Below are 26676 nucleotides of genomic sequence, written 5' to 3'. Positions count from 1 at the left end.
AGTGGGAAACATGTTCTTTAGTGGAAGTGGGGTGCAGGGAACACTCGAAAGGGCCCCATGGGAGTCAGGGACCCAGGAGGACAGTGCTTTGGACAGGAAAGGGACCTGGCTGCTTCTGGTGACCAGTCCCAGCTCACATCTGCCTGGCTGCCGGTAGATGAAATATTCCCTGTCCCAGTTAGACAGCAGGACAAAGGATTTTATGCTGCCGAGTGCATATTTCAATGGTCTCTGCAGAGTGTCAAGGTTGAAAAAGAACCCCAAACAACCACTGCCTGACACGCCTGTATAGTATTAGCCTGTTTCATTGCTTCAAATGAGCAAGTGAATTATGTGAAGTGATACAATAAAATTAATAACAGCCTCAAGTACTAAAAGCATCAAATGGACCTGACTCCCTGTGGGGGGCAGCGAACATCTTCCTCTCCCAGATTAGCTCTGGCAATATCTTCCCAGCCATTTTCAGGGCGTGCTGGTCAGGCATTAGGAGAGGACTGCAGCCCCTCTCCAGTGAGCCCACAGGGGCTCAGCCACACCCCCTCTGCAGCAGGGCCAAGCCATTTGCTGTGTTTTAGCTCACATAGCAAAAGCACCCAGTACATGTGCTTCGTGGTATCCAGGGTCTAAACAAACACATGGAGCTGGCGTTTTGTATCAGATTCTCAGGTTTGGCTTCCCAAAGGGAGGTCTCAAAATTGATCCCCAAAACACACAGGCATTTAAATGGACACTTTGCACCCCTGTCCTTGAAAATTCATGAGGTTGAGCAATGAAGCAGCCAGCTTTTGCCACTTTCCCATGAGTGTGTCACTCTTCAGTGCATTTTGTTGGCATTTTTTAACACCTGCTACTAAGGCTCACAAACATCTGCACCTCTTGCTGGTCCCTAGATTTGCACCATAATACAGGTCAGGCCTCTTCCAAAAGGGATTTGAGGGTCAACACAGTGCTCAGCCCAGGCCCCAACACCCCACATTCCCTGAGGATCTCCTTTTGCTTAGTTCAAGGAAGTCCTGCACTGACAAGAGCTAAATTTCAATCTCTCGATCTCTCTTCGTATCAATAAAAAGGACAATTAAAATGGACTTGCTTTAAGGGAGAGAGCACTTGCTTAAACCTAATTCAACCACACTACTATCCCTTCTTCAAAGGGCATGCCTGGTCAGAATCGTCCATCTAATAGATGAGATCTCCTTTGAAGATCTCCCACAGGGACAGGGTGTCATTAAAAATGCAAGGTCTTTGCCCTACAACCAGTTATTTTTAAAACTCTTCCTGTGCTTACACTCCTGCATAGTTCATGAGCATTGGCTGTTTTCTGTAGTCTGGTAATGCACTGGGCATGAAAGCAGCTTTGGAGACATACTCGACAGCACGGTCTCTATATGCCCTTCTCATATGTTCCAGCTCTCTCAGAGATCCAGAGGCAAATCTGGCTTTCAGAAACCTGCTAGCCAGCTTGAGATTTGCTTCTACAACAGCGGGAAAGCTGCCATGTGGTGCAGTTGGCTGAAAAATGCTGCAGGCCATGTTAGGCAGACACATAGTGCTTCTGGGCATCAGCACAAATAAGGGTTTTTTGTGTTCTGGTTGCTGCTGCTGAATAGACTGTTTGGATGGAAACATTACTTATATCTCTGTAATGACTTGAAAGCATATACCAGAGAGACAAAATCAATCCAGAGGTAGAGAGAAAAGAGGCCACAGAGAAAGGACCCAGAGGGACTGGTGCTTAGCTCTATTCCAGTCTGCCACACAGAGTCAAGTAGCAGCCAGTGAAGCCCCAGGAAACCTTAGCAGGGACACAGCACTCTGCATGTGGTCAGGTTAGGCTGGGTTGAGCCATGAATACAGGTGTTCTCAGCTCCCCAGATGGATTGGTACTGGCAGGACAGAGCTAAAATCCATGGTACCCGTGGGAGTCTGCACATTGGCCTTGGAGGGCTCCGGATCCAGCCCGTAAGTCTGTGGCACTCAGTAGTTAATTACAGTTTGCAAAGATACTAGGACTTTATTCTCTCTCCTCTCCTCTCCTCGCCTCTCCTTGCCTCTCCTCTCCTCGCCTCGCCTCGCCTCGCCTCTCCTCGCCTCGCCTCGCCTCTCCTCGCCTCGCCTCGCCTCAAGATGATGCTGGAATGAACACACCTTAATTTAGCCAGGACTGGGTCAAGGTCCATCCTGATTTCTTTTCAAATTGCTTCAGTGTCTTAAATATCTCCCTGGACTCACCCTACAGAACAGCCTGCTGTTCTTGGCTGGATCCCCTCCTCCTGCTTCCTTTTTGATGTCAGTAGATGTTTTGCAGAAACAAATATCCTTTAGCTTTTGTCATAGTAATTTAGCCTCTGCCACACTGAAAAATGGTCTGTATGATTGTCAAGTGCTGATTTTCTCTGCTCCTTTGCACCCTTTCTTTTTTTTACTGCTCTGAAAACATCAGTTGCCAACTCCTCCACAGAGATCAGATGAAGAAACAGGCCTGGGCTAAATGAAGCTTTTGCCTCCCCAGTTTGCCTATAATGTGTTTTCAATATAGAGTGGTGGAAATGTCACTGACTATGCTTGCAGCATTCACCGAAGTTGAATTAATGCTTCTTGTTAGTGATAATATGACTTAATCAGCTTAATTATTGTGAGATATAAGTAGACACCTTTCTGTATTGAAGAACTTAGGACATACTCGACTAAAAGGCATGAATGAAGGCTTTGAAAATAAATTAAATATGACCTCTAAGTGCAGTCTGCACTTTGACTAATGAGTTGTCTCTCACAAAATTCAATTATTTACAAATCTTACATTTGAATAAATTATACATTTTTACATGTTTTAAACAATAGCAGTGATTTTTATTTCAGGATTCAGAATTCAAAGTGTTTCTCCAATGCCAGGAAGCAGGCCAAACAAGTTCATGTTAAACGGATTGAAAAATAAAACATTTGTGCAGTCAACCATCAGAAATACATCCAGAGGATCTGCAGGCATCTGTGATGAGATATTTATTGTAATTCATTGCTAGGAATATCTACAACTACAGGTGAAAAAATGCATCAGAAGAAAGAAGAGAGAGTGAAGATTCCCAAAGAGTCACTAAGGTCTTCACATCAAATCAGTTTGTTTCAATAATGGCTACAACAGAAAATATCATTAAATAGCTCCAGAAATGTCTTATCATACATTTTGCCTGCACAGAAAATAAATCATACTTGTATGAAGGAAAAAGAAGCAGGAAAAGCAAACATCAATCAAGAAAAATATTATGAGCATCAGTAGGATTTCTAATAGGCCAGGATGCAGAGAATCTGTGACAGCAGGCTGCATGTGAAATAGAAAAACTGGGGTTAAATTGCTATGTGAACCCAGAGAAAAGATGAACTCTTTGAATTTGTTCTGTTCTATTGCAATGAGTCACTGAATTTCTGTATCCAAATCTTCCCCTAAAAAGTACTGGAGTTCATCGTGATGCGAGCAATAATGCAGATCCCTACACCAGGATTTTTTCAGCACAAATCTATCTGAAATTCAGAGGCTAGTTTAGACTCTGGCATCACAGGGAAGCCTGGCTGATTTGATGAGTCTCCTCTTAAGTCCATGGCCATATTTCTTGGTGTTTTAACTAACAGAAAGTTTTTTCATACCATCAAGGGCAGTATGTTCGTTAGGGCTGAGGGCACTAGGCTTAATTTTTCTGTCAAAGAGCTGCTGCTCTTTTGTACCCAGTTCATCATTGCTCTTGCTCTGCAGTTGTTCAGTCTGTACTGACTAAATCTCCAAAGCTCCCCCGAGTACAGATGGAACATATCCACCCAGGTATGTAAATGTAAGGTGTTTGACCTGGGGCTGAATCCCAGCAGTAGGATCCCTCTTGTCCTCAGTCTCCTCCTTGATCTTCCTTTAATATAATTCACCAGAAATGGAGATAAAGCCCTGCGTGCCCAGCACCTGTCTGTCAGTGGCACTTTGTCAGAGACCAGAGGAACAGATTTACTATTTGCTTTGAGTCTCCCCTAGAAGACCAAACTTCAGGAATGTAATCCTGAAATCAGTTCCTGAAACTAAAGCTTAAAACTTACTGTTGCCAGGAAATGCAATGTTATATTCAGTTTCCTTACTTAAACCATCTTTTCTTCTTCTTAGCTTCCCCCTGCAAAATAGTCTGGTAATTGCCCCAGTATGTAAGGAGATCTATAGCTGGGGTTGAATCCTTTTCCCATGTTCCCCAAGAGTCCTCTTGGCTGGTTGTGCCACATGACATGAGCCATTTGACTCTCTCAGTGCCTGTCAGACAGCACTCACCGTGATGGTCATGTTCCTTTGATATCTGAACTGACTTCAGCATGCTCTTCCTGTCACTGTGGGGTCCACCCTCATGCCCTCTTTTCTGCGTCTCTTTTGGCTTAAGTGTTATATCTGCTATTGTTTGCTAGCGGGGTTGGATCAAATCTTTGAGCAGGAGGCTGACCCAATCACTTCCAGGCATCCCTTTCAGTCTCGGTCATCCTGTGGATCCATGAAGATCCCATACTGCCAAATCCCTAGTGAAATTGTGCCCCCTCCATATTACCCACATGATGCACAACACCAGCACCCAAGTGGGACAAAACCACCCTATCTGCTGTGCTTGTGTCTACTGAGCCATCTTATGTGCATCATTAAGGTGTCTGAAAACCAGGGCAGATCTATGCGGGATATCATGGCTGACCAGCAAGACACTTCCAATCTTGCAAGGGAGGAGTTAGATCATTTCTGCTCCTCCTATCTTGGAGACCAGCAGAGGCAAGTTACAGGCTTTGTTTTAATGTTGTATCTTCTTTAAAAAATATATTGGGACAAAACACAGCACAGAGCTTGGGAACAGAGTGGGGACCCTCATGTCTTCCCCCAGGGCTTTCTATCTAGTAAAGCACTGTCTATCTGCTGAAGAAATGAGGAAGGAAGATGACCCTGGGAGCCACTTGTGAAAAGCTTGATTCTGTTGGCATGGAGAATTTCCTTCACAAAGGATCAAAGGCAGGTGGAAAATGGAGATGGAGTGGGAAAATGAACCCAGCAAAAAATCATGGAAGTTTTTTGCTGGCTGAGGTGGAATTAAAGTGAAAAAGAGTGGTGGAAAGAAGGAAGAAAGAAAAATAAAACAGACTCCTCTCTGCATAGATTGCATTGACAGAGAAGCTTTGAAACTTGCAAGGCATAACAGTTGCCTGCTCAGAGGTTCCTTCCCCAGGGAATTTGCCTGGGACAGTTTAATCCATTTATCCCTGACTCCAGGTATCTGCATAACATGCTCACAGAGTTATTAGTTTAATTTTTTTGTGAATTAAAACAGGGGCAGAGAGAATTAGAAAAGACTTTTTTTTTAATTATCACTACTTTTTGTTTTCCAGTGGAGAGATTGCAAATGAGGCTATTCATCCTCCTAACATCAGTAGCGACCCAAACCCAAGCCTTTCTGGGGTAATTGGTTTCTGATGAGCAATCACTTCTAAAACCAATAGCAAAGGCAAGAAGTGAAATATAAATTCTCCCTTTACATGCTGTTGCGTCAAGAGGGCTTTGGAAGGTACCCAATTTGTTGTTATAAGTCCAGTTGCGTTCAGTGCACTGAACTATCTCAATTACAGATGCACAAATAACTTAGGCACCTTTTGTCTAGTTGTGCTGCATGAACTACCACGGCCACGCTTAAAGCATCTGGTCGCGTTCAATGAGAACTATCACAGCTAGACCAATGAATCAAAGCAATTTATTAAAGCAACAGACACACAGGTTCTTTGTATTACCGGCGATAAATTTACTGACTGCAAGGCACATGCAAATACCAAAGCATGGGTAACACAGATGCATCAAAAGATATAAAGCAACTCTATATAGAGGTTTCTAAGTTTCCCGGGGAGACACTTGGTATAACCAAGTGTTCAAATCTTACCCAAAGGTGTCCCGATGGGGGGGAAGAGAGGCTCAGCCCGTTGACTGATCCCAGAAGTCAGAGTGGTACGCAATGGTATCTTCCCTAACATCCCCTCTCTCTTAGGCTAATTTATACTATTTTTTACCTTTCAGGTGGAGCTTGAGTGACTCTAGTCATACATACTTTGTTATGATTGGTGTAAAACTTTCTTGCTTCGCTTTAAAGGTATAGGCTAGGAAAAATTCAAAGCGCAAGCTCAGTGAGGAGTGGTCACACCTTAGAGGTGGGTAGGTTTTGGGATGGAGGTGTGTTTTGGTATTATAATGATATTATAATGAGCAAAGTTTACCAAAGGGCAGCATTTTGTCAAAACCATGACAGGTTGTTGGTCCAGGGTCTCATATTATACCCTTTCCTATTTTCCTTCTTCATTCATCCATCGTTTGCCCAAGTTCTCGCAGTGTTCCATTATACTGCACTCTGTACCTTTGGTAAGTACATCTATAATAAATTGTTTGCTATGTTCTGGCACAGTCAGGACTATACAGGGACTAAAAGCAGCAGCAATAAGGTGACAAATGCTTCGTCTTTTCATGTCCGTAGATAGACCAAGTCTCCGGGCTTGACGGAGTGTACTGGGGAATCCAAGGGCACAGGAGCTGCCCCAGCTGGGCAGAATGCTTCACAGCAGCCCCATCTGGGGTGCCACACAGAGCCTGGCCATGGTGTCTCCACACCGCTCCACCCTCTGGGCAGTTCCTCTTAGAGCCAACACACCAAGTTACCCTGGTGTTGCCGACGTCTAAGACTGCAGGCCCAGGGAACTTCCGTGAAATGGATTCCTTGCATGCCAACTGCACTCCACCCTGGAGGCTTCTTCAGTGCTGGGCCTTTCCTAAAATTGTGAATCTAAGTTTAATCTCTAAGTCACCTCCAGCAATTACTCCACACATGCCGAGCTTTTCATTAGGATTGTGTGTCTGGTTTCTTTCCAGGATTTAGTGGAAAAGCCAAGAGGTGGTAAACAAGGCAGTGGACTAAGCTTGCAAGGAATTTGTGTTAGCAAAAAATCAGGAGAACAGCATTACCCAATGTCCTTGGGAAGAGATAAAGCAGCTGCAGAATCCCTCAACCTACAGCTTTCTAGTGAGCTCTTTGGCCAAACTAAGGCCCTGGGCAGGAACCAGAGACAGCAGATCTTCTCATAAGCATGTGTTTTCATGTGGGGTGGGCCTAGGTGTGCCTCTGCCCAAAAGAGACCAAAAGATTGAGGAAAACAAATTAGACACCAGGGACAGGTGTCCATGCTGCAAGTCTAACCGGGGTGGCTGATGGACATTTTCAGTCCCTGGTATCTTGCAGTTCACAAAATATAGTAGACCTTGTTATCTGGATTTGTTACAAGGGCTGAGACTGAGAGTCAGGCTTCAGTTATCTTTCCCGCCCCCCACCCCCCCCCCCGCCCCAGTTCCAAGTGAGTAGGCTGCTAATCTGCACTAGCTTTTGTTTCTCTGATGAATGTCATGGTGCTTAAGGCTTGATTTATTTATTTATTTTGGTGGCAAATTAAGCATCAATATAGATGCAGCTTTTGCTGTTTTCTAGGTTGGGGTTGTGGGGCTGTCATTCATTTGCTCAACTGGATTGCTTGCTGCTTTACGTATTTTTTCAGTTAAATCTTTTGGCATGCACACAGCTGGTTGTTGCCTTAAAGATGAGTAGAGAACAGTAGGCTTGACAAAGACAGAGAACATTTTTAAGCTCATGTGCACAGAAAGACCTCCAAAACAAGAATGATGCAGGCATATCTCTAACAAAACAAACCCAGCAAAAATCTTCAAACAAATCCACTTTTTCAGCTCCCAAATGCTGAAAGCTGATCCAAGGAAACAAACATGTGGAGTAAAATCACTGGCTGGACTCAGTTCTAGGCAGCCTGCTTTGAGCAGAGGGGAGTGGAGTAGATGTTGTCCAGAGATGTCTTCCAAATACAACTATTCTGTGATCACAGCTTTTTTCCTTTCCTTAACCCCAAAGAGACAGACATGTTTCTGTGGTCACAGCAAGAAAGGAGGCAATTTGGACATTTCCATATTTGCATCACAATTGCTTACAACATATAGCCCAATGCAATATTCTGCATAGCTGTCAAGCAAACCAATTTCTGTTTCTCTCACTTGGAGCCAAGTTCTCCTGGAGCCTCGCAAAGCCTGTGTGTACCCTGTACTAACCATGCCTTGCTACTGGTTGCCAGACAGGCTCTGCCGACTGCCCTGGTTGGCTTTTTGGCCTCCCACCTCGAACATCAGGCAACCTTGTAATTTTAGTACTGCTTGAGCAGAAGCAAATGTCTTTCCATGCAATGCCCAGGATCATTCACCTAAGCTTAAACATTAGAAGTTTAGAGAATATAAGGAGAATATAAGGCACTGAGGAGAGAATAGGTTTTAGCTAAGACTGTGGTGTGACCTAGGAGAGGTGGAAAAAGACCAGCTGGTCCCAGAAGTTTTCCAAACTGCCCAAGCCCCTGGAATCACTGATGATAATTCAACCCTTTCTGCCTGCAATGAGGGCAGAGGTCTGTACCAGATTTGTACCTTAGAGAAAACTTGTGTGATGGGAGCCTTGTGTCTTCATGTCAAACTGTACAAGAACAACCCCCAGGGACTGACTCTGCACCCTCATCACTACTGGTGCCTGTTTAGAAATCTGTACAGGAAGAGTCTGCAGGTAATAAAGTATTTTTTTCCTACATCAAACAGGTGTCCCATAAGCCCTGGTTCCCCATCTCTTTCTCTCTTCCCCAAATATTTCCATATGCCCTTGCTCTAGGGAGAGCTGAAGTTCCTCCATGAGTTCTCTTTTGCATGCATATGCTGGCTGATCATCAGACCACACTTCCATTTTGTCTTTATTGGGATGCCTGTCCTCCAAGTGAAGAAAAGCGTGGCTGATCCTTCCACTCTCAAGGCAATTGTGATGAGGAAAAAAGGGAAAAAATGCAGGAAGTGAATCCTTCTGACTTTTGTTTGTTTGTTTTGTTACAAGGTTCTAATTTGCAACTTTTGTTATTTTGGATTGCCTCATATTTCCCCTTTTTTGAGTTCAGCAATGAGGAGGTTGGGACTGAAAAATTAGCAAACCATCAACAGATCACATAATTATATATTCCTTTAAAATGTGCATGTTATTTCAAAAGATTTACTCATTGTGGTGACAATTCGTCAGAGGCACAAAGTGGTGAGTCATCGAAGAACATTTATCAACCCAGAAAATATTTTTGTTGCTGTTGCTGGTTTTGCTCATTCTCTGCTTTATTCTGTGACCTGGCCTAGGAAACTCATTGAGGACGTATGTATTTAGGAAGTCTGTGAAAGAAAAAAGGAGATGGCATTGAGGACCTGAACAGCTGGTATGCAGCAAAGGAAAGTGAAAGAAAAAAATTATGGTGGAAGATTTGTCTAATTTAACAACCTATGAGAATTTATGCCATGGGATAATATTTGTAGCTGTTGTTTCAGAAACAAGGAAGAAAGGTGGGCAGAACATTGAAAACTGGATAAAATGGTCACTATCTGACCAGGAACCCTGTACCAGGATTGGAATTTCCATTCATTTCCTTTCTGGTGGACATTTCAGGGAATCTGTGGTATTAGGGGAACCTATGGGTAGGAAAGAAAATTGCTATGTAAGCAGGGTGTAAGGTATTACATGGTTTTCTCCTGAAATCACAAAAAGCTTAGTCTCTGATAGCCCACAACCCCTTTTCACATCATGCTCACTGGCCATCTTAACAAAACATTCCCAGCTTTTACATCCTAATTCTCCTTTCAGTGGCAAGCCTGGCTGGCATAATTTCCTGCATTTCTTCCCTATTGCAGTAGAACAAGGAGGAAGGAATTATTTTTCCCGCAACTGTGTAATTCTCTCACTTTATTTACAGAGGCTGAAATGAAGAAAACTCACCACTGCACTAAATCTGTTGGGCATGGGGAGCATGGTGAAGGCAAGGAAGTGGAATTATATTGCAAAAGTCAGGAGCTATGAAAAATGTAACAGACTTTAATATTCTGTTATTGCTGAGAGTGCCTCTCACTTGCATTCACAGAAAGTGAAGTGCCTTTTACTGAGACCAGCTTGCCACTGAGCAGAAAAGATTTCCATGCTTCTTATTTTTATTTTAAAACTACACTATGACTAGCATCCTGATAATAAATGCACTTTCCCTCCAAACTCTCTTTAACAATTACCCTTCAGCTTCAAGACTTAATTTAAGCCCTCAGCCTTTAAGGTTAACTCATACATCATGCTCCACTCAACTTCAACCCCAAATGTCCTGCCACTTATACTTTACAAGTGACTTCTACATTCCAAATTAGAACCACAGCCCCTACCTTCCATGATACCTAACTGGTGCTGAGCCAGCCACTTGGATGCTGCTCTGAAGATGTAAAACATTAACCATGCATCTCTCCATTGCTCGCTCCTGTGGGTCTGTGTTTCAAGGTAAGTGGTTTGCCTCAGAGACCTGCATTTAGTTTATTCAGTAGTATAAACAACCTGCTGCTTTTGTGCTTCTCCCTACAGAGCAACGAAAAGCCCATTTTATACATTAAAATTGAACATGCTGAAACATCTGTGATGGCTTTTTCTGGAGCTCAGAGCATATATTTCCAGGAGGGGTCTCGCAGGGTGTAAGCAGTTTCTTCCTGTACATTGCTCTCCTCTCTTAAGACCCTGTGTCCGTGAGGGAGATGGGGTCACCGGCCATCAGCTCTGCCTGTCTCGCTGCCCGTACTGCCCAAGGCTGGGGGAGTTCGTGTCGAGGGCAATGTCGTTATTCTTCATTGGGTTGTTTTAATTCACCTCGATACAGGGATCCCCACGGTTCGGAAAGCAGCTCCAGGAGGGGGAACCTGCCTCTCCGTGACCCAATTAGCATAACCCTGGGAAGTAAAGGGCCTAAGTTCCGCCTCCTGCTGTTTTACTAGGAGTCACGACATGTACCGCTCCCTGCCAGGCACCGGCGAGGCGGGCTGCTAACGGGGCGCCTGGGCTTCCAGCCCCGCCGCGGAGAGCAGCACCGGAGGGCCCCGACGGTTCGTCCGTGCTGTGCCCGCGGGGAGCGGAGCGTCCCCGGCAGCACGCAGCGGTGGTTCTCCCCGGGACATGGGAGCTAGGAGGGCCAAACCAAGTCTGCCATCAGACCTAGTTCAGTTCCTGGACGTTTATATGCAGGATCGGGACGGGAGGGACACGAATTTTACCCTTTCCATCCTTGTCAGGTTGGTGCTGGTAAGGCACAAAGAGGAGCGGCGGAAGATAAATGAACAGATCGTCCATGCCAGGATTTGAGCAATCAGGAAATATAATCTGAGCTGGAAAGTGCCCGAGCATCTGTTGGGTTATTAATAAAGTGTATGCAATCTGGCCGGGATGAACCTCGGGACGGCGGGGAACCATCTGCTTCCGAGTGGTAGCTCTAATGGTGTCTGGGGAATGAACTTAGCAAATGAAAGGCAATGGGATCGGCCAGCCGGGCTCCAGGGTGCCTCCGCACAACTTTTGCAAGGTGGGACAACGCGGGGACTCCCCCACTCCCGGGACAGGATCTGGCACGGATGCGCAGAGAACCGGGCTGGGCGTGCGCATCATCTCTCCAGCCTTGCAGGATCGGCCAGCTCCCGGGGAACTCGCCCTCTCTTTCGACATCCTTTCCAGCAATCAAAGGGTCCTGGGCCAGGCAGAGCCCCGCTCCCAGGGGCTGCCTTGTGCATCCCGCTCCACCACCCCCGGCCGGGGAAGCCGATCTCGCCCGCCTTTCCTCTCTGTCAGTGCTAATTGCCACCTACAAATATTATTCTCCACGTTTTATCCTCCAGCTCTAACGGTGCCTGATGTGTTTTCTCGGAGCAGATGACGAGGATTTCCAGCTCAGCTCGTCCCAACGCTGTGCAGCCTGAAGGGGCGGGTGGGCTGTAACAGTGCGGTTGCCTGAGCGGGTCCGCAGAGCTGCGGGCGGGGCAGCTAACCTTCAGCCCACCGCCGGGTGTCGGTGCCTATCCTCCGGGAAAATGGGGGCGTGTGGGGTGCTGCGAACGCCCAGATGTCAGGGATGTTAATTGGGGAAGGCTGGGGGCCTGGAGAGGTTATTACACGAGCTCTCACCTCGGGATGAAGAGCCAAAATGTTTATTGCTGGAGGGTATCTCCGCCTGACCGTGATCGGGTGGGGTCTGTGTTAGCAGACACGCCTTCCCTCAGAGGAAGAACCCAGGACTTGGCAGACCGCGGGCACTGTGGCCCTAAAACACTTAACACGTGAGAAAACCCGGGCTCTCATAAACCCCACTCGGAGGAATTCCAGCCTAAACAAAGGCCAGTGAGGATGAACCCTACGGGGACAGGAGAGAGAGAGAGAGAGAGAGACAGAAACAGACCAAGCACAACTGCTGCTCCGGCGGGGTTGCTGACTCTGTACAGAGCTGCCCCAACGGCGGCTGAGAGCGGGCAAAACCGTCGCTTCCCCCTTCAAGGGGATCAGCGAGAGCCCAGACCCGCGCGGGGGGACAGCACCCGCCTGCCGGCCCCCGCAGGGGAACCCGGCCCCGGAGCTGCGGCCGAGGCGGCTGTGGCCACTGGGCGCCCGCCGCGCCGCTGTCGCCTGCTGGCCGCCGGCCGCTGGGCGGGCCCGGCCCGGTGCGCCGCGGCGGGAGCAAAGGCTGCCGGGTACTTCCGGCGGGGGGGGGGGGGTAGGGAGAAGGGGCGGGGCTTCGTCTGCTCCGCCGAGCGCCCTGCGGGCGCTGCGGGGACCCGCCGGGGTCGAGAAGCGGCTCCGTGCCCTCCCGGGAACGGACGCACTGGCTTGGGAGCGGCTTGGAAGTGGCTGATTTTTTAAAATATATATTTTTAATCCGCTTTCCGACCGGGATCGCTATTCGCTTCCCGCGAATGGCGGCGGTGGAGCCCGGGCGAGCGGTGCCAGGCTCAAGGAGCCGGGCTTGCAGGCAAGCGCTGGGCTTGTCGGAGGGAGCTGGGTGGCCCGGGGCCGGCAGCACGGCGCCTGCGGGAAGGCTTTTGCGTGGCCCTGCGACGGGTCCTGTCACTGTCCGAGTGACAGGCAGAGTGCCAGCAGTGGTTGGATGCAAAGCAACCGGCATCGCCGGCAGCTTCCCAAGAAACGCCGGGGGAGGGAGGGTCCAGCTCTGGCAGCGTCCTGAAAACAGAGGTGGTGGAAAGGGACGGGTTTGGTGTCCCTTCCCTGCTATATGAGCCTGCCCCCGTTATATTCGGTGGTTGCCGAAGGTGATGTGCAGAAGCGAGGACTAAACCCCGCGATGGTGAGTGCTCCAGCCGCTGAGCGACCAGGTCACCCCCTTCCCCGGCCTCTCCGCCGACATTGCCCAGGGCGGAATGCCCCGCAGAAGGACCGGTGGGACCCTATACGGGCGGTCCCTCTCTCGGTGATTAGGGCACTCTTGATTGGGGGAGAAGGCTGTTTTAAAAGCTTTCAGTTTCAGGAGGGCTTTGAAACCAGACCTCGGCTTTTCTGTGCCCTGCTCTAACCGCTAAACTGCCTTAAAGAGGCGTGAAGTACCCGCTTCGCAGGAAGCGACATCCGACAATGTGAGCTCGGGGCTCGCCTGCCCTTCAGGAGGGGACGGGCTCTTCTTTCCGGATCCCCGACGACGGGGAGAGTCGCCACGAGCCGGCTGATCTAGAGCTGCTGTACGGCACTTTCCATCTCAGGGATGGTAGAGCTGGAAGAGTCCTGTGTCACGGCAGCGATTCTGCCGGAGCTGCTGCTTTTCTCCCTCTTGCCGATTCTCCATTTCTTGTCTCAAAGTGTAACTGAACTGAAGTGTAACTCATGCTCTGAGTTCAGAGGGGGTCGAACTAAAGCTTTCCAAATATCCCTGGAAAAGTCGGTCTGTCTGTCCATTGTCTAAAGAGCGGCAGGAGACGAACCTTTCGGGTGGTGTTTGCCATTAGGCTGTACTTACTTTTCTAAGAATCCAAGTGTTCACTCCGTGAGCTCTGATGGATGAACTGAACTCAGGATGTCGAAACCCGTGGTTATTTTTTGCGACAGTTTAGCTAGGCTTTCACCCCTTCCTATCAAACGGAGGAGACTCAGAGTAACGCCCGGGCACTTGGTGGGCTGTCGGGGTGTAAAGGTGAGTAGCTTTTACTGATTTTTTTCTTCTGTACAGATTCTTTCTTCATGTGGATAAACCACTCCTCACGTCTTGCTGCTTAGTCAGAGGCACAGGGCATACTCTGAGACTGACCAAAGTCGGAGTAGCTAAACTAAGCCTTCTACCAACTCAGATGGTTTCTGCAGGATTGTCTCAGCTTTTCTTTACGACCTTTGTGGCTTCTCGTGATAGGTACAGGTGGTATAAAAGGCAATTTAGTTGTATGTCTATCATAGCAGTGCAATGCTACCCACTACCCTGCTGCTACTTAGGTAGTAGCTGAATTTCATCAGAATGTGAGAAATTCGCATGGACTGGATTTGAGTAAGCAAGAAACAACTCTTCCAAGTTATCTGTGTTATCCTGGATTCTTTAACTGCTTCTTTGCATAAAGAAATACATTTATTCCTAGCTAAGCTCAGATCTCTGGCGTTGTGGGACCATTTATTCCAGCTACTGCTTGGTGGATGTAGAAATGATGCAGACAAGTGTTCAGACTACAGGAAAAGGGACATCATCTCCTCTATTCTCAACATCAGTGCTTGTCATCTCATTAACAGCTGTTTTACTGGCTCAAAACATCCTACTACATTTTACAGCAAGCTTAACTTAGACCCTAGCATGGCTCTAAGATACTTGAAAATAAAACGGTACTCTTATTGTTCATCCCTATGAAAATGGCATGAAATATTCCTCCAGAGAAGATCTATTTATTCCAGGTAAGTGGATTAACTTAGCAAGCAGATAAGTAGGGAAAACATACCCAAACCTATCCTGCCTAAACATCTCTCATCCTGGACTCGCATGGAGTGAGTGTGATGAATTTGTTTGATAGAAGATCTGTCCTGGCATCTCTTCCTATCCACGAGTCAAGACAGTGATCTCTACCCAAACCTTTATTTCCTTCTGCTACACGAATTAAAAGGAACTGCCAGAAAACCCCACAAAACTCAGAGGTCAGGAACGTGTCTCCAGATTAACTTGGCAAAAATCATGCCTTGTAGAATCTTACTCGTCGGTCCTCTTATCAAAAAGATCAATTCTGTCACCTGCACCCGGAAAAAAGTTAACAAATGCTGTTCTACTTGATAGGATAGATTCGTCTCTGTGTGTTTACCTGTGGTCTATAGTAATGACAGTGTGAGGCTGCAGAAAATTCGTGTGTAGACCTAAACAATGGAAGAGAATTACAAAACCTGTGTGGGTGTTATGAATGCGATAAGGATGTGCTAATGGGTTTAATAAGTCAAGGTCCCCAGCAGCAGCAGTGTCTGCTAGAGGTCTCTTTTGCTATTTCCCGTGGGCTGCTCCGCTCGAGAGCAGTGCTGGAGGGAAAAAACACTCTTCGTCTTCAAAGGCTGAACTTCCACAAGTATTTGGGATATGAAACGTGATCTGTCTGAATGCCTTCCTCGGGGACAAAACCCTGTCACTAGTCGGGATAAGGAAATGCAGGTAAGTTACAAAGACGCAGTAGGAAGAAGAGTTCGTCTTTGCGTTTTGATGGCATAGGCCATACAAAAATGGCGTTAGGGACGGATCTGGAATCAAGACATCATTGCTCTCCACGGAAAGCCTGACTGCCTTCAGCGGCGGATTTCCCCATGAACCGGCGGTGCTGCGGAGATCAGTCGGGCAGGAATACAGAAAGGTCAGTAGGCACACTCGTGTTCAATAGTCTTTTGAACTGTGGTCTGTGTACATGAGATGCAGAGGTAATGGCGGAAGTGGCTCTCAACCTTAGTTCCCTGCGGTGGCCGTGGGGCCGGTGTGCCGCAGCCCGGCTGTCTGCGGGGGCCCGGGGCAGGTGATGGTGAATGCGAACGAGGGCGGACAAGAGCTGTGTGGGCAGGCGGCGGATTTTGCCCTGAAGCTTCAAACGGTGGTCGAAAATCCCCCCCAAAGCCGCGCACCCGGCTTTGCCGGGGCGGGGGACAGTAACATTTATTCCAGTAACCTGCGATACCAACGAACCTCCGGCAGAAAGCAAGCACGGAGTGGAGAGCACAGCGGAAAAACTCAGCCTTGTCTCCTTTAAAGGAATGACCTTGCCCACGGCAAGGCTCTCTTCTGCTTCCTCCCAAGGGACTGGAGTCGCCACGCGTGTTGACTGCATCTCCTCTCACTTCTGCCCTCTCGTGTACCCCTCGGCTCCGAGTAGAGGCAAATGTGGAGTAACCTGCGTTTCTCAGAGTCTGCTCTCCTTCTGTGTCCCCTTTTCACTCAGCGTTTCATAGCAGGGTGGTCACTTGCGCTGTCAGCACAGCTGATGGGTAACAGGGAGTATCTCTTGTGAAGGAGTTATCGCCGAACCGCTTGACCCTCCTGTTCCCTCAGAGGGACGCTGTGGAGGGGAACCCAGCCACCGCGAGAAGGGGATCTGTCTCCCGGTTTTCCCTTTTCCTTCTGCCCTCAATCCTTACAAGACTTGCTCATAGCACCAGCGTGTGAACGCCCTCACACCGGGGGCCTGGTTACAAAACACTTCTAGTTATATTTTTATTGCAAGAAATGTATAGAACTGCATGTGGAACGTGCATATTTTCGGAAACACTTCAATTAAACCTCAGTGTTTCTAATAGAGGAACCCCAATAAGGGTAATCTTGGGGCCTGTCCCATTAACTGAAAAATATGTTCGATATAATTTATGGCAAGACCATTTCACTAGGAAAACAAGCGTGAAAAATTAGTTTTCAGCCGCATGAACTGATAAGAGGTACTACAAATTAAGATGAGTAGAGGTGAAAATAAACACCAGTCCAAAACAAAATAAAGCGTCTCCGAGAAGAATTAAAAAATCGATGGCACTTAATGTCTCTTTTAACCGAAGAAAAAAATACAGACCTCAAAATTAGTTGCAATTAGCGAAAAGCACCGTGTTTCAGGCAAACTGGCAGAAGGGTGCTCTACGAAGAAGATGCGGAAAAATCTTACGCACTTCTAAACCAGTTTCCTGAAAGTGCTGGGGATGAATATCCGGCAACAAAGTGAGAAAGAATTGAAGTGCGTGGAATGGAAAATGGCAAAGATGAAGCAAACCAGTGCTATTTCCAGAGAACCGTAACAGGCAATTCGTGCGGATTGCCACATGATGCCGCTAGGACCTAATAAACGTATGATAAAAGCAGGTGAAGGGCGGGGAAAGACCTTCCGGTGCACATAAAAAAAGAATGCAGATGAGACAAAGAGCAGCAGAGAAAAGGATGTGCAGCCCCTGAGAAAACCGTTGCAGTGCACAGCGAAAACCGTTTCGACAGACAGATCCGTAACGACACGGTGGGGAAAAGGCGGAATCGCTGACTGCGATGGGCATTTGTGGACGACCGCAGGAGTACTGGGGGCCCGTGGTGCGGGTGCTGGTGCTGCAGGCGGCCTGGGCGCTGGGCGGCGGGCAGGTGCGCTACTCGGTGCCGGAGGAAGCCAAGGCCGGGACGGTGGTGGGCCGGCTGGCGCAGGACCTGGGCCTGGAGGCGGGCGAGCCGGAGGCGCGGCGGCTGCGGCTGGCGGCGCAGGGCCGGCGGGCGAGCGTGGAGGTGAGCGGGGCGAGCGGGGCGCTGGTGGTGAGCTCGCGGCTGGACCGGGAGGAGCTGTGCGGGAAGAGCGCGCCGTGCGCCCTGCGCCTGGAGGTGCTGGTGGAGCGGCCGCTGCGCGTCTTCCACGTGGAGCTGGAGGTCACCGACATCAACGACAACGCCCCGCTCTTCCCCGCCGCCCGGAAAAACCTCAGCATCGCGGAATCGTCGCTGCCGGGTTCTCGGTTCCCGCTGGAGGGGGCATCGGATGCAGATATCGGAGCCAACGCGCAGCTCTCCTATACACTCAGCCCCACCGAGCATTTCCGTCTGGATTTACAAAAGGCCGAGGAGGACGTTGAGTTCTTATTCCTGGTGCTCGCGAAACCGCTGGACCGCGAGACGGTGCCTGTGCACCGGTTGGTGTTGACGGCGAGTGACGGGGGCCGTCCGCCCCTGACGGGCACGATGGAGCTGGTGATCTCGGTGCTGGATGCCAACGACAACGCGCCCCAGTTCAACCAGTCGGTGTATAAAGTGCAGCTGCCGGAAAATACGGAGCGCGGCACTTTAGTGATCAGAGTAAGCGCCACGGATTTGGATGAGGGGACGAACAGGAATATATCGTATTCTCTCCAGCACTTGTTCCCTCAGGATGGAAGAGACGTTTTCGGGATCGACAGAAATAGCGGCGAGATCCGTGTCAGGGGTGACTTAGACTATGAGGACGTTGGTCTCTATCGCCTGCAAGTGGATGCGGCGGATCAGGGAAACCCACCGCTGTCGGGTCACTGCAAGGTGGTGGTGGAGGTGGTGGACGTGAACGACAACGCGCCGGAGGTGTGGGTGACGTCGCTGTCGGTGCCGGTGCCGGAGGACGCGGCGGTGGGGACGGTGGTGGCGCTGCTGAGCGTGTCGGACCGGGACTCGGGGGCGAACGGGCGGGTGCGCTGCGCGGTGTGGCCGGCGGCGCCGTTCGGGCTGGTGGCGACGTTCGCGGGCTCGTACTCGCTGGTGCTGCGGGAGGCGCTGGACCGGGAGCGGGTGCCGGAGTACGAGGTGGAGGTGCGGGCGGAGGACGGCGGGGCGCCGCCGCTGCGCGCCAGCCGCGGGGTGCGGGTGCCGGTGTCGGACGTGAACGACAACGCGCCGGCGTTCGCGCAGGCCGTGTACACGGTGCTGGCGCGGGAGAACAACGCGGCGGGCGCGGAGCTGGCGCGGCTGTGGGCGCGGGACCCGGACGAGGCGGGCAACGGTCGCGTGAGCTACTCGGTGGCGGAGGGCGGCGTCGGGGGCGCGGCTGTGGGCGCGGGGTGGCGCCCGGCGTCGAGCTACGTGTCGGTGGACGCGGAGAGCGGGCGGCTGTGGGCGCTGCAGCCGTTGGACTACGAGGAGCTGCAGGTGCTGCAGTTCGAGGTGCGGGCGGTGGACGCGGGGGAGCCGCCGCTGTGCGGCAACGCCACGGTGCAGCTGTTCGTGGTGGACGAGAACGACAACGCGCCGGCGCTGCTCCCGCCTGCCGGCGGCGGGCCGGGGCCCGGGTCCGCGGGCGAGGCGGCGTCGGGGCCGGGCTCGGGGGCGTTGTGGGCGTGGGCGGCGTGGGGGGCGCCGGCGGGGCAGGTGGTGGCGAAGATCCGCGCGGTGGACGCGGACTCGGGCTACAACGCGTGGCTGCGCTACGAGCTGTGGGAGCCGCGGGGGAAGGGCCCGTTCCGCGTGGGGCTGTACAGCGGCGAGGTGAGCACGGCGCGGGCGCTGGAGGAGGCGGACGGCCCGCGGCAGAGGCTGGTGATCGTGGTGCGGGACCACGGGGAGCCGTCGCGCTCGGCCACGGCCACGCTGAGCGTGTCGCTGGTGGAGGGCGCCGAGGCGGCGCTGGCGGCCGCGGGCTCGTCCTCGTCCTCGTCCTCGTCCTCGTCCTCGTCGGGGGCGGGGCTGCGGCCGGGGGCGGGCGCGGAGGGCGGCGCGGCGGCGGCGACGGCGACGGCGAACGTGTGGCTGGTGGTGGCCATCTGCGCGGTGTCGAGCCTGTTCCTGCTGGCGGTGGTGCTGTACGGGGCGTCGCGGTGGGCGCCGCGGGCGGCCGTGCTGTCGGGGCCCGGGCCGGCGACGCTGGTGTGCGCCAGCGAGGTGGGGAGCTGGTCGTACTCGCAGCGCCAGAGCCGGAGCCTGTGCGTGGCGGACGGCGCGGGCAAGAGCGACCTGATGGTTTTCAGCCCCAACTTCCCGCCGCCGCCCGGCCCCGCGGCGAAGGAGACGCAGCCGGAGCCGCCCGCTCTCCTGGACACGGTCAGTGGCCCTCCCTCTCTCGCCCTTGTCGCCCCTTCCCCCTTGTCGCCCTTGTCGCCCGCGCCGTGGGCAGGCGCTGGCGTGAGCCGGGCTCCGGCGCCGGGGCCTGCGGGCGGTGGGTGCTTGGCGGGTGCTTAAGGGTGTTACTGGGACCTTTGCATCCGCCTTCGCGCCCTTGCCGGAGCCCGTCGGCTCTTGCTTCGCGGGGGAGAAGTAAAGGTATCGCCGCACCCAGCAGCAGTTACCGCCCGCAGCTGAGGTTTGCTGTTCTGGGTGTGAGTTGTTCTCCCCTAGAATCAAATCACTGCCGATTGGGATGAGGGATGCCACGACATGGGCTTTGCAGATGCTCTCCCTTCCTGGTGTGTAGCATTTCCACTCGAGACTGATGAAGAACTGCAAGACACGCGGGCTGTGGTGGTGACACAGTCGTGTGTCCCGCCCCTCCCCTCTCCCCAGGCACTGTTTCCTGCCTTATTACCGTTGCTGACTGCTGACCGTGCTGGTATTGGATGTGGCTTGTTGTCCAAATCTCCGTCCTCCTGCTCTGTGATTCTCCTTTGCAAAAGATGTGATGGAAGGTGACAGTTGGGACTTTCTCTCCCCGTGGTGTAATTTCTCCATTTTTATTTGCCCAGCAGAGTTAATCAGGGGAGACGTTGCAGACTTTTCCCGTGTTCTTTTTCCATGGATGTTGTAACCATAGTTAGTAGTGTAAGGCGTTCAGGGAGAGGAGTGTGACCCAAGGCAGGTGTCAGAAATGGGAATTTTCTTTTTCTTTTCCTGCCACCCCCCAAACCATCATATAGACTTCCGTACCAGGCTGGAGAAGTGATGTGATATGGTGTATGCTGGCCTGTTTCAATAGCCTTTCAATACTTGTATGAGCATTGACAGCCTCATGGAAGTCCCAGAAAACTTCTTTTCAAAAAACCCCAAAATTGTCCTGTACACTCGGTATCATCCATTACAGTGCTGCGCTCATCAGCATTTGGGTTGTTCTCTCACAGAAGGAAACCAGTGCCCATTGCCATTAGAGATATCCTGACAGCATCTCTACAACTAGACGTGTAACATTTCAGATGTGTAGCAGAGCTCCCAGGTGTGTAACATTTCCATCTGAGATAGCTGAAGCATTGCAAAACATGAAGGGTCAACTACAGAGAGTCTGCTGAACACGGTGTATATGACCCTGTCTGTGTGGTTTTTGTGGTGCTCTCATTGATGGGAATGGTTGTGGACTTGTGTTCCTGGCCAGGGAAGCGGCATGATACCTACTGGCCTGTTATGATGGTCTTTGAATATTTGCATCAGCAGCCACACCCTTACAAAAGCCCTGGAAACCTTCTTTTCACCAAAAAATCCAACAAACACACAACTAAACAAGCAAACAAACCCTGTTAACAAAATCCCAAACCTGAATTCTCCTACAGAATCAATATAATCCATTACAGTGGGGTGCTTGTCAGCATATGGGTTGTTCTCTCACAGCATGAAATCGCTGCCCTTGCCATTTAGAGCTGTTCTGAGATCACCTTTAGAAAGAGTAGAGAGTCAGCGGGACATGGTCTATATGATATGCCGCCTGTACGTGTCTTTATGGTGCTGTCTTTGCTGGGGCGGGTCTGCAAAAGCTGGAGTGAGCCCTGAGGTGGGAAAGGAAACTGTGGCATGTCGCAGAGGTGAATGTGGCGGTGGCACCGAGCAGGGCCTGGCCATGTCCTGATGGGAAGGGTGACGTTGGGCAGTGGGAAGCCTTGTCTGGGGGAACTGGAAATCCTTGGGAAGACCATGTGCCACGTTGTAAGACAGGAATGCGAGCTGTGTGCTTGTCATGAGAACGCGTGTTGCAGAGTGGGGAATGGAGGATGCCTAGAGGAAAGCATGAGGCAGGGAGGGCACGGCGTGTTCTTGCCCAGGATTGTTTTCCAGGCTCCCAGGGGTCTGGAGTTGGAGGCCTTCCTGATCTTGAGATTGCGTGTGGTATTGAAATGCCCACAAAGTCCTCTGAGGTTACGAATATCTCCATCCAGAGACAGTCCCTTGTGCTGCTGCCTGTCTGATGTAGGGAATGTGCTGGTAAGATGGTGTGAGATGCAGACTGCTGAATACCGTTGAATGAACCTTTTGACTCCTGTTTTGGGAAGGGTGTTGTGGGAGGGTGGTGCTTCAATCTGCTGTTGCTGTGTAGTGGTGGGCATCTATAGTAGTTTCCACAGCCGTTGATGTTGCCATGGTGGTTCCTTTGTCCTCCTCAGGCAGGGTTTGTAAGGGCATGTGATGAGGTGGGCGTAATCTTTGTGCTCTTGCCTTCCCCTACTTGTGCACTTGCACAGCTGGCCTCAGTAGAGATGCTGTGTCCCCTTGTCACGCATGGCTCACTGATGTGTGCGTGTACAGCCCAAACCCTGCACTGCTGCCCAGCTTGGGCTTCTGTGACAGAAATTCCCCACCTGGTTGATATGGTGAGTGCGCTTGCACTTCAGCATTTGGTGTGGTTCTGTCCAAGAATAAAATCTGTGCAGAGTGGGATCTGAGCTGTCACAGCTGTAATCACAGAATCCTTAAGAGTGCAGCTCTGTGGCGTTTCCACCTGAGATTGCTGAAAAGCCAAAAACATTCAGGGTGAAGTTCACGCAGCTGGGAAGAGCCTGCCAGACACCGTGTGGCTTTGCGTGCCTCCATATGTTCTTTGTGCCATTTGTGAGGGAAGGTGAGGATGTTCAAAGGCCTGGGTCATGCTCAGAGTGGGGTTTAGACGTGGGCCTGTTGTTGGGGTTGAGCAATGTCTGGGTATTTTGGCAGCGATTCTCGGAGTGGCACCAAGTAAGGCCTGGGCATATGTCGTGGGGAGGGTGACTTTGAGCGGGGGAGGGTCTTGCCTAAGGGAAATGGAGACGCTGGGTAGAACACGACCTGTGTCATTGGGCAAGGACTGGAGAATGTTCGCTTAGCTGGGGACCCTGTTTCCCAGGGCATGGGTTAGAGGATTCCAGTAGAAAACCTTGAGAAGAATCGTAGCACCCAGTGCGACATGCCCAGGATCCTCTCAGGACCTCCCAAAGTTCTGCATATCTTAGGGCACTGTTGTTCTTTGTGGCATGACTGCTTGGTAAGTCATCTGACCTACATGCCCGTAATCACTTCTTTTTGAGGTGGAATGTTTTTGCTAAACCAGAAACTTCTACAACTTTGGATCGTGCTGCCAGCCTTCTCTGAACGTCTCCTTGGTTATCTTTCTGCTTATTCTTGCTAGGCAGGGGAAGAAGTGCTCTCTGTATCCAAATGTTGGCAAACCTTGCTTTTCAATACAGTGGCATGGGTTCCTTTGGTTTTCTTCTCTCCTCTTAGCAAACACTCCCACCCTTTTGTTTTTTATTTCTCTCTCATTGGCAATGTGTTGGTAATACTGGATGAGAAGCAGACTGCTGAACTTTGGCAGCTGTAAGGTTGCAGATGTTGGGGTGGTTGGCCATCAGTGTAGGAGATGGCTTTTGCAGTCTCCTGAGCTGAGGCTGACATTGACAGAATGTCCTTAGCTTTCAGGTCTCCCTCTTGCTTCCCTTGTTGTAGAAGTACATAACGGAGTACGGTGCACTTTTTAGTGATCTCAAAGCTTGTTTTTGGGTTGATGGTTGGACTGATGACCTTAGAGGTCCTTTCCAACCTCAATGATTCCTAGTTTTACTTTCATTAAAAAATAATCCAGCCACCGAGCCAGGAAACATGAAAGTAATTATTAGTTTACCTTTAATTGGTTTAGTGGTGGACTTGGTAGTGTTAGGCTGATGGTTGGACTTGATGGTCTTAAAGGTCTTTTCCAACCTAAACGATTCTATGATTCTATTCTATGACCTGCCAGTTCCCTCAGGACCCTCGGCAAGTTTGCAGATGACACCAAGCTGAGTGGTGTGCTTGACATGGCAGAAGGATGAGACGTCTTCCCAAGGGACCTGGAAAAGCTGGAGAGGTGGGCCTGTGTGAATCTCATGAGGTTCAACAAGGCCAAGTGCAAGGTCCTGCACCTGGGACAGGGCAACCCCCGGTATTGATACAGGCTGGGGGATGAGTGGATTGAGAGCAGCCCTGTGGAGAAGGACTTGGGGGTACTGGTAGATGAAAAGCTGGACGTGAGCTGGCAATGTGCACTTGCAGCCCAGAAAGCCAACCGAATCCTGGGCTGCATCAAAAGAAGCGTGGCCAGCAGGTCGAGGGAGGTGATTCTGCCCCTCTACTCTACTCTGGTGAGACCTCATCTGGAGTACTGCGTCCAGCTCTGGAGCCCTCAGCACAAGAAGGACATGGACCTGTTGGAGTGGGTCCAGAGGAGTGCCACAAAAATGATCTGAGGGCTGGAGCACCTTTCCTACGAGGCCAGGCTGAGAGAGTTGGAGTTGTTCAGCCTGGAGAAGAGAAGTCTGTGGGGAGACCTTATTGCGGCCTTTTCAGTACTTTAAGGGGGCCTATAGGAAGGATGGGTGCAATCTTTTTAGCAAGGCCTGTTATGACAGGACAAGGAATAATGGATTTAAAGTAAAGGAAGGTAGATTTAGACTAGACATAAGGAAGAAATTTTTTACAATGAGGGTGGTGAAGCACTGGAACAGGTTGCCCAGAGAGGTAGTGGAGGCCCCATCCCTAGAAACATTCAAGGTCAGGCTGGATGGGGCTCTGAGCAACGTGATCTAGTTAAAGATGTCCCTGGTCACTGCAGGGGGTTTGGGCTAGATGATCTCTAAAGATCCCTTCCAACCCAAATCATTCCATGATTCTATGACTCTATGCATCTCATCAGGTCCCATGGACTTGTGCACATTCACGTTCCTTAGATCATCTCTAACCTGATCTTCTCCTACGGTGGGCAGTACTTCATTCTCCCAGCTGAGGTTTGCAGTTTTGGGTGCGAGTTGTTCTCCTGTAGAATAAAATCACTGCCGATTGTGATGAGAGATGCCACGACATTGGCTTTGCAGATGCTCTCCCTTCCTGGTGTGTAGCATTTCCACTTGAGATTGATGAAGACTGCAAGACATGCGGGCTGTGGTGGCAGCAGTCCCCCACCCAGGCTCTATTTCCTGCCTTATTACTGTTGTTGACTGTGCTTGTATGAGATGTGGTTTCTTGTTCAAAACTCTGTCCTCCTCCTCTTTGAATCTCCTCCAAAAGAGACATGATGGAAGGTGACACTTAGGAGTTCAGGGGTTTCCCTCCCCGTGGTGTAATTTCTCCATGTTGGTTCTACCACCAGACTTATTATGAAAGTAGGGAATGCAATATGGACTTTTCCTAGTTCCGTTCCCCTCCCCCCCCCAAGAATGTTGTTGCTGTAGTTTGTAGTATAAAGTGTTCAGGGAGAGGAGTGTGATGCAAGGCAGGTGGTAGAAATGGGAAATTTCTTTTCCTGCTCCCCATTTCCCCCAGATGTGGACTGCATTCCTGGCCAGTGAAGTGTCATGACGTACACTGGCCTGTTTTGATGTTCTTTCAATATTTGGATCAGCAATGACAACCTTAAAGAGTCCCTGTAAACCTTCTTTTGAACCAAAAAAACCCCATCCCCAAATTGTCCTACACATTAGATACCATCCATTACAGTGCTGTGCTCGTCAGCATTTGGGTTGCTCTCTCACAACATGAAATCAATGCCCATTGCCATGAGAGCTGTCCCGACATCATGGATTTGTGAAAGGCAGGTCCTGCTTGACTAACCTGATCTCCTTCTGTGACAAGATGACCCTCTTAGTGGATGAGGGAAAGGCTGTGGACGTTGTTTACCTGGACTTTAGTAAAGCCTTGGACACCATTTCCCACAGCATTCTCCTGCAGAAGCTGGCTGCTTGTGGCTTGGACGGGTGTACTGTTTGCCCAGTAAAAAACTGTCTGGATGGCCGGGCCTGAAGTGTTGTGGTGAATGGAGTTAAACCCAGCTGGCGGCTGGTCACAAGTGGTCTTCCCCAGGTCTTGGTATTGGAGGATTGAGGGCACCCTCAGGAAGTTTGCAGGACAACACCAAGTTGGGTGGGAGTGTTGGTCTGCTTGAGGGTAGAAAGGCTCTGCAGAGGGATCTAGACAGGCTGGATCGATGGGCCGAGGCCAACTGTATGAGATTCAACAAGGCTAAGTGCCGGATCCTGCACCTGGGTCATAACAATGCCATGCAATGCCACAGGCTTGGGGAAGAGTGTCTGGAAAGCTGCCCGGAGGAAAAGGACCTGGGAGTGTTGGTCAACAGCCGCTCAATATGAGCTGGCAGTGTGCCCAGGTGGCCAAGAAGGCCAATAGCATTGTGGCTTGTATCAGAAAGAGTATGTCCAGCAAGACTAGGGAAGTGATCATTCCTTTGTACTCGGCAGTGGTGAGACTGCACCTCAAATACTGTGTTCAGTTTTGGGCCCCTCACTACAAGACAGACATTGATGTGCTGGAGCATGTCCAAAGAAGAACAAGGAAGCTGGTGAAGGGACTGGAGAACAAGACTTATGAGGAGCATCTGAGGGAACTAGGGTTGTTTGGTCTGGAGAAAAGAAGCTGAGGGGGGCCTCATCGCTCTCTACAACTACCTGAAAGGAGGTTTTTAACAAGGTGGATGTTGGTTTCTTTTCCCAAGTAGCAAGCAATAGGACAAGAGGAAACAACCTCAAGTTGAGCCAGGGGAGGTTCAGACTGGATATTAGGAAAAATTCCTTCATGGAGAGGGTTGTCAAGCATTGGAACAGGCTGCCCAGGGAAGTGGCTGAGTCACCATCCCTGGAGGTATGTAAAAGACGTAGT

General features: G+C 50.5%; 1 protein-coding gene across 1 annotated transcript; it reads left to right on the top strand.

The window, feature by feature from the left end:
- Positions 1 to 16569: 16569 nt before the first annotated feature.
- On the top strand, positions 16570 to 20623 carry LOC142594212 (protocadherin alpha-3-like; the record flags this gene model as incomplete). Its single annotated transcript, XM_075715696.1, has 3 exons — positions 16570 to 16602; positions 17464 to 19905; positions 20612 to 20623. Coding segments are annotated over 3 exons (2487 nt in total), but the record flags the coding sequence as incomplete, so codon positions are not given.
- Between the last annotated feature and the right edge of the window lie 6053 nt (positions 20624 to 26676).

The sequence above is a fragment of the Pelecanus crispus genome, chromosome 8 (assembly GCF_030463565.1).
Source record: "Pelecanus crispus isolate bPelCri1 chromosome 8, bPelCri1.pri, whole genome shotgun sequence".
In the NCBI taxonomy this organism is placed as follows: Eukaryota; Metazoa; Chordata; class Aves; order Pelecaniformes; family Pelecanidae; genus Pelecanus; species Pelecanus crispus.
This window is presented reverse-complemented; position numbering and strand designations above follow the sequence as displayed.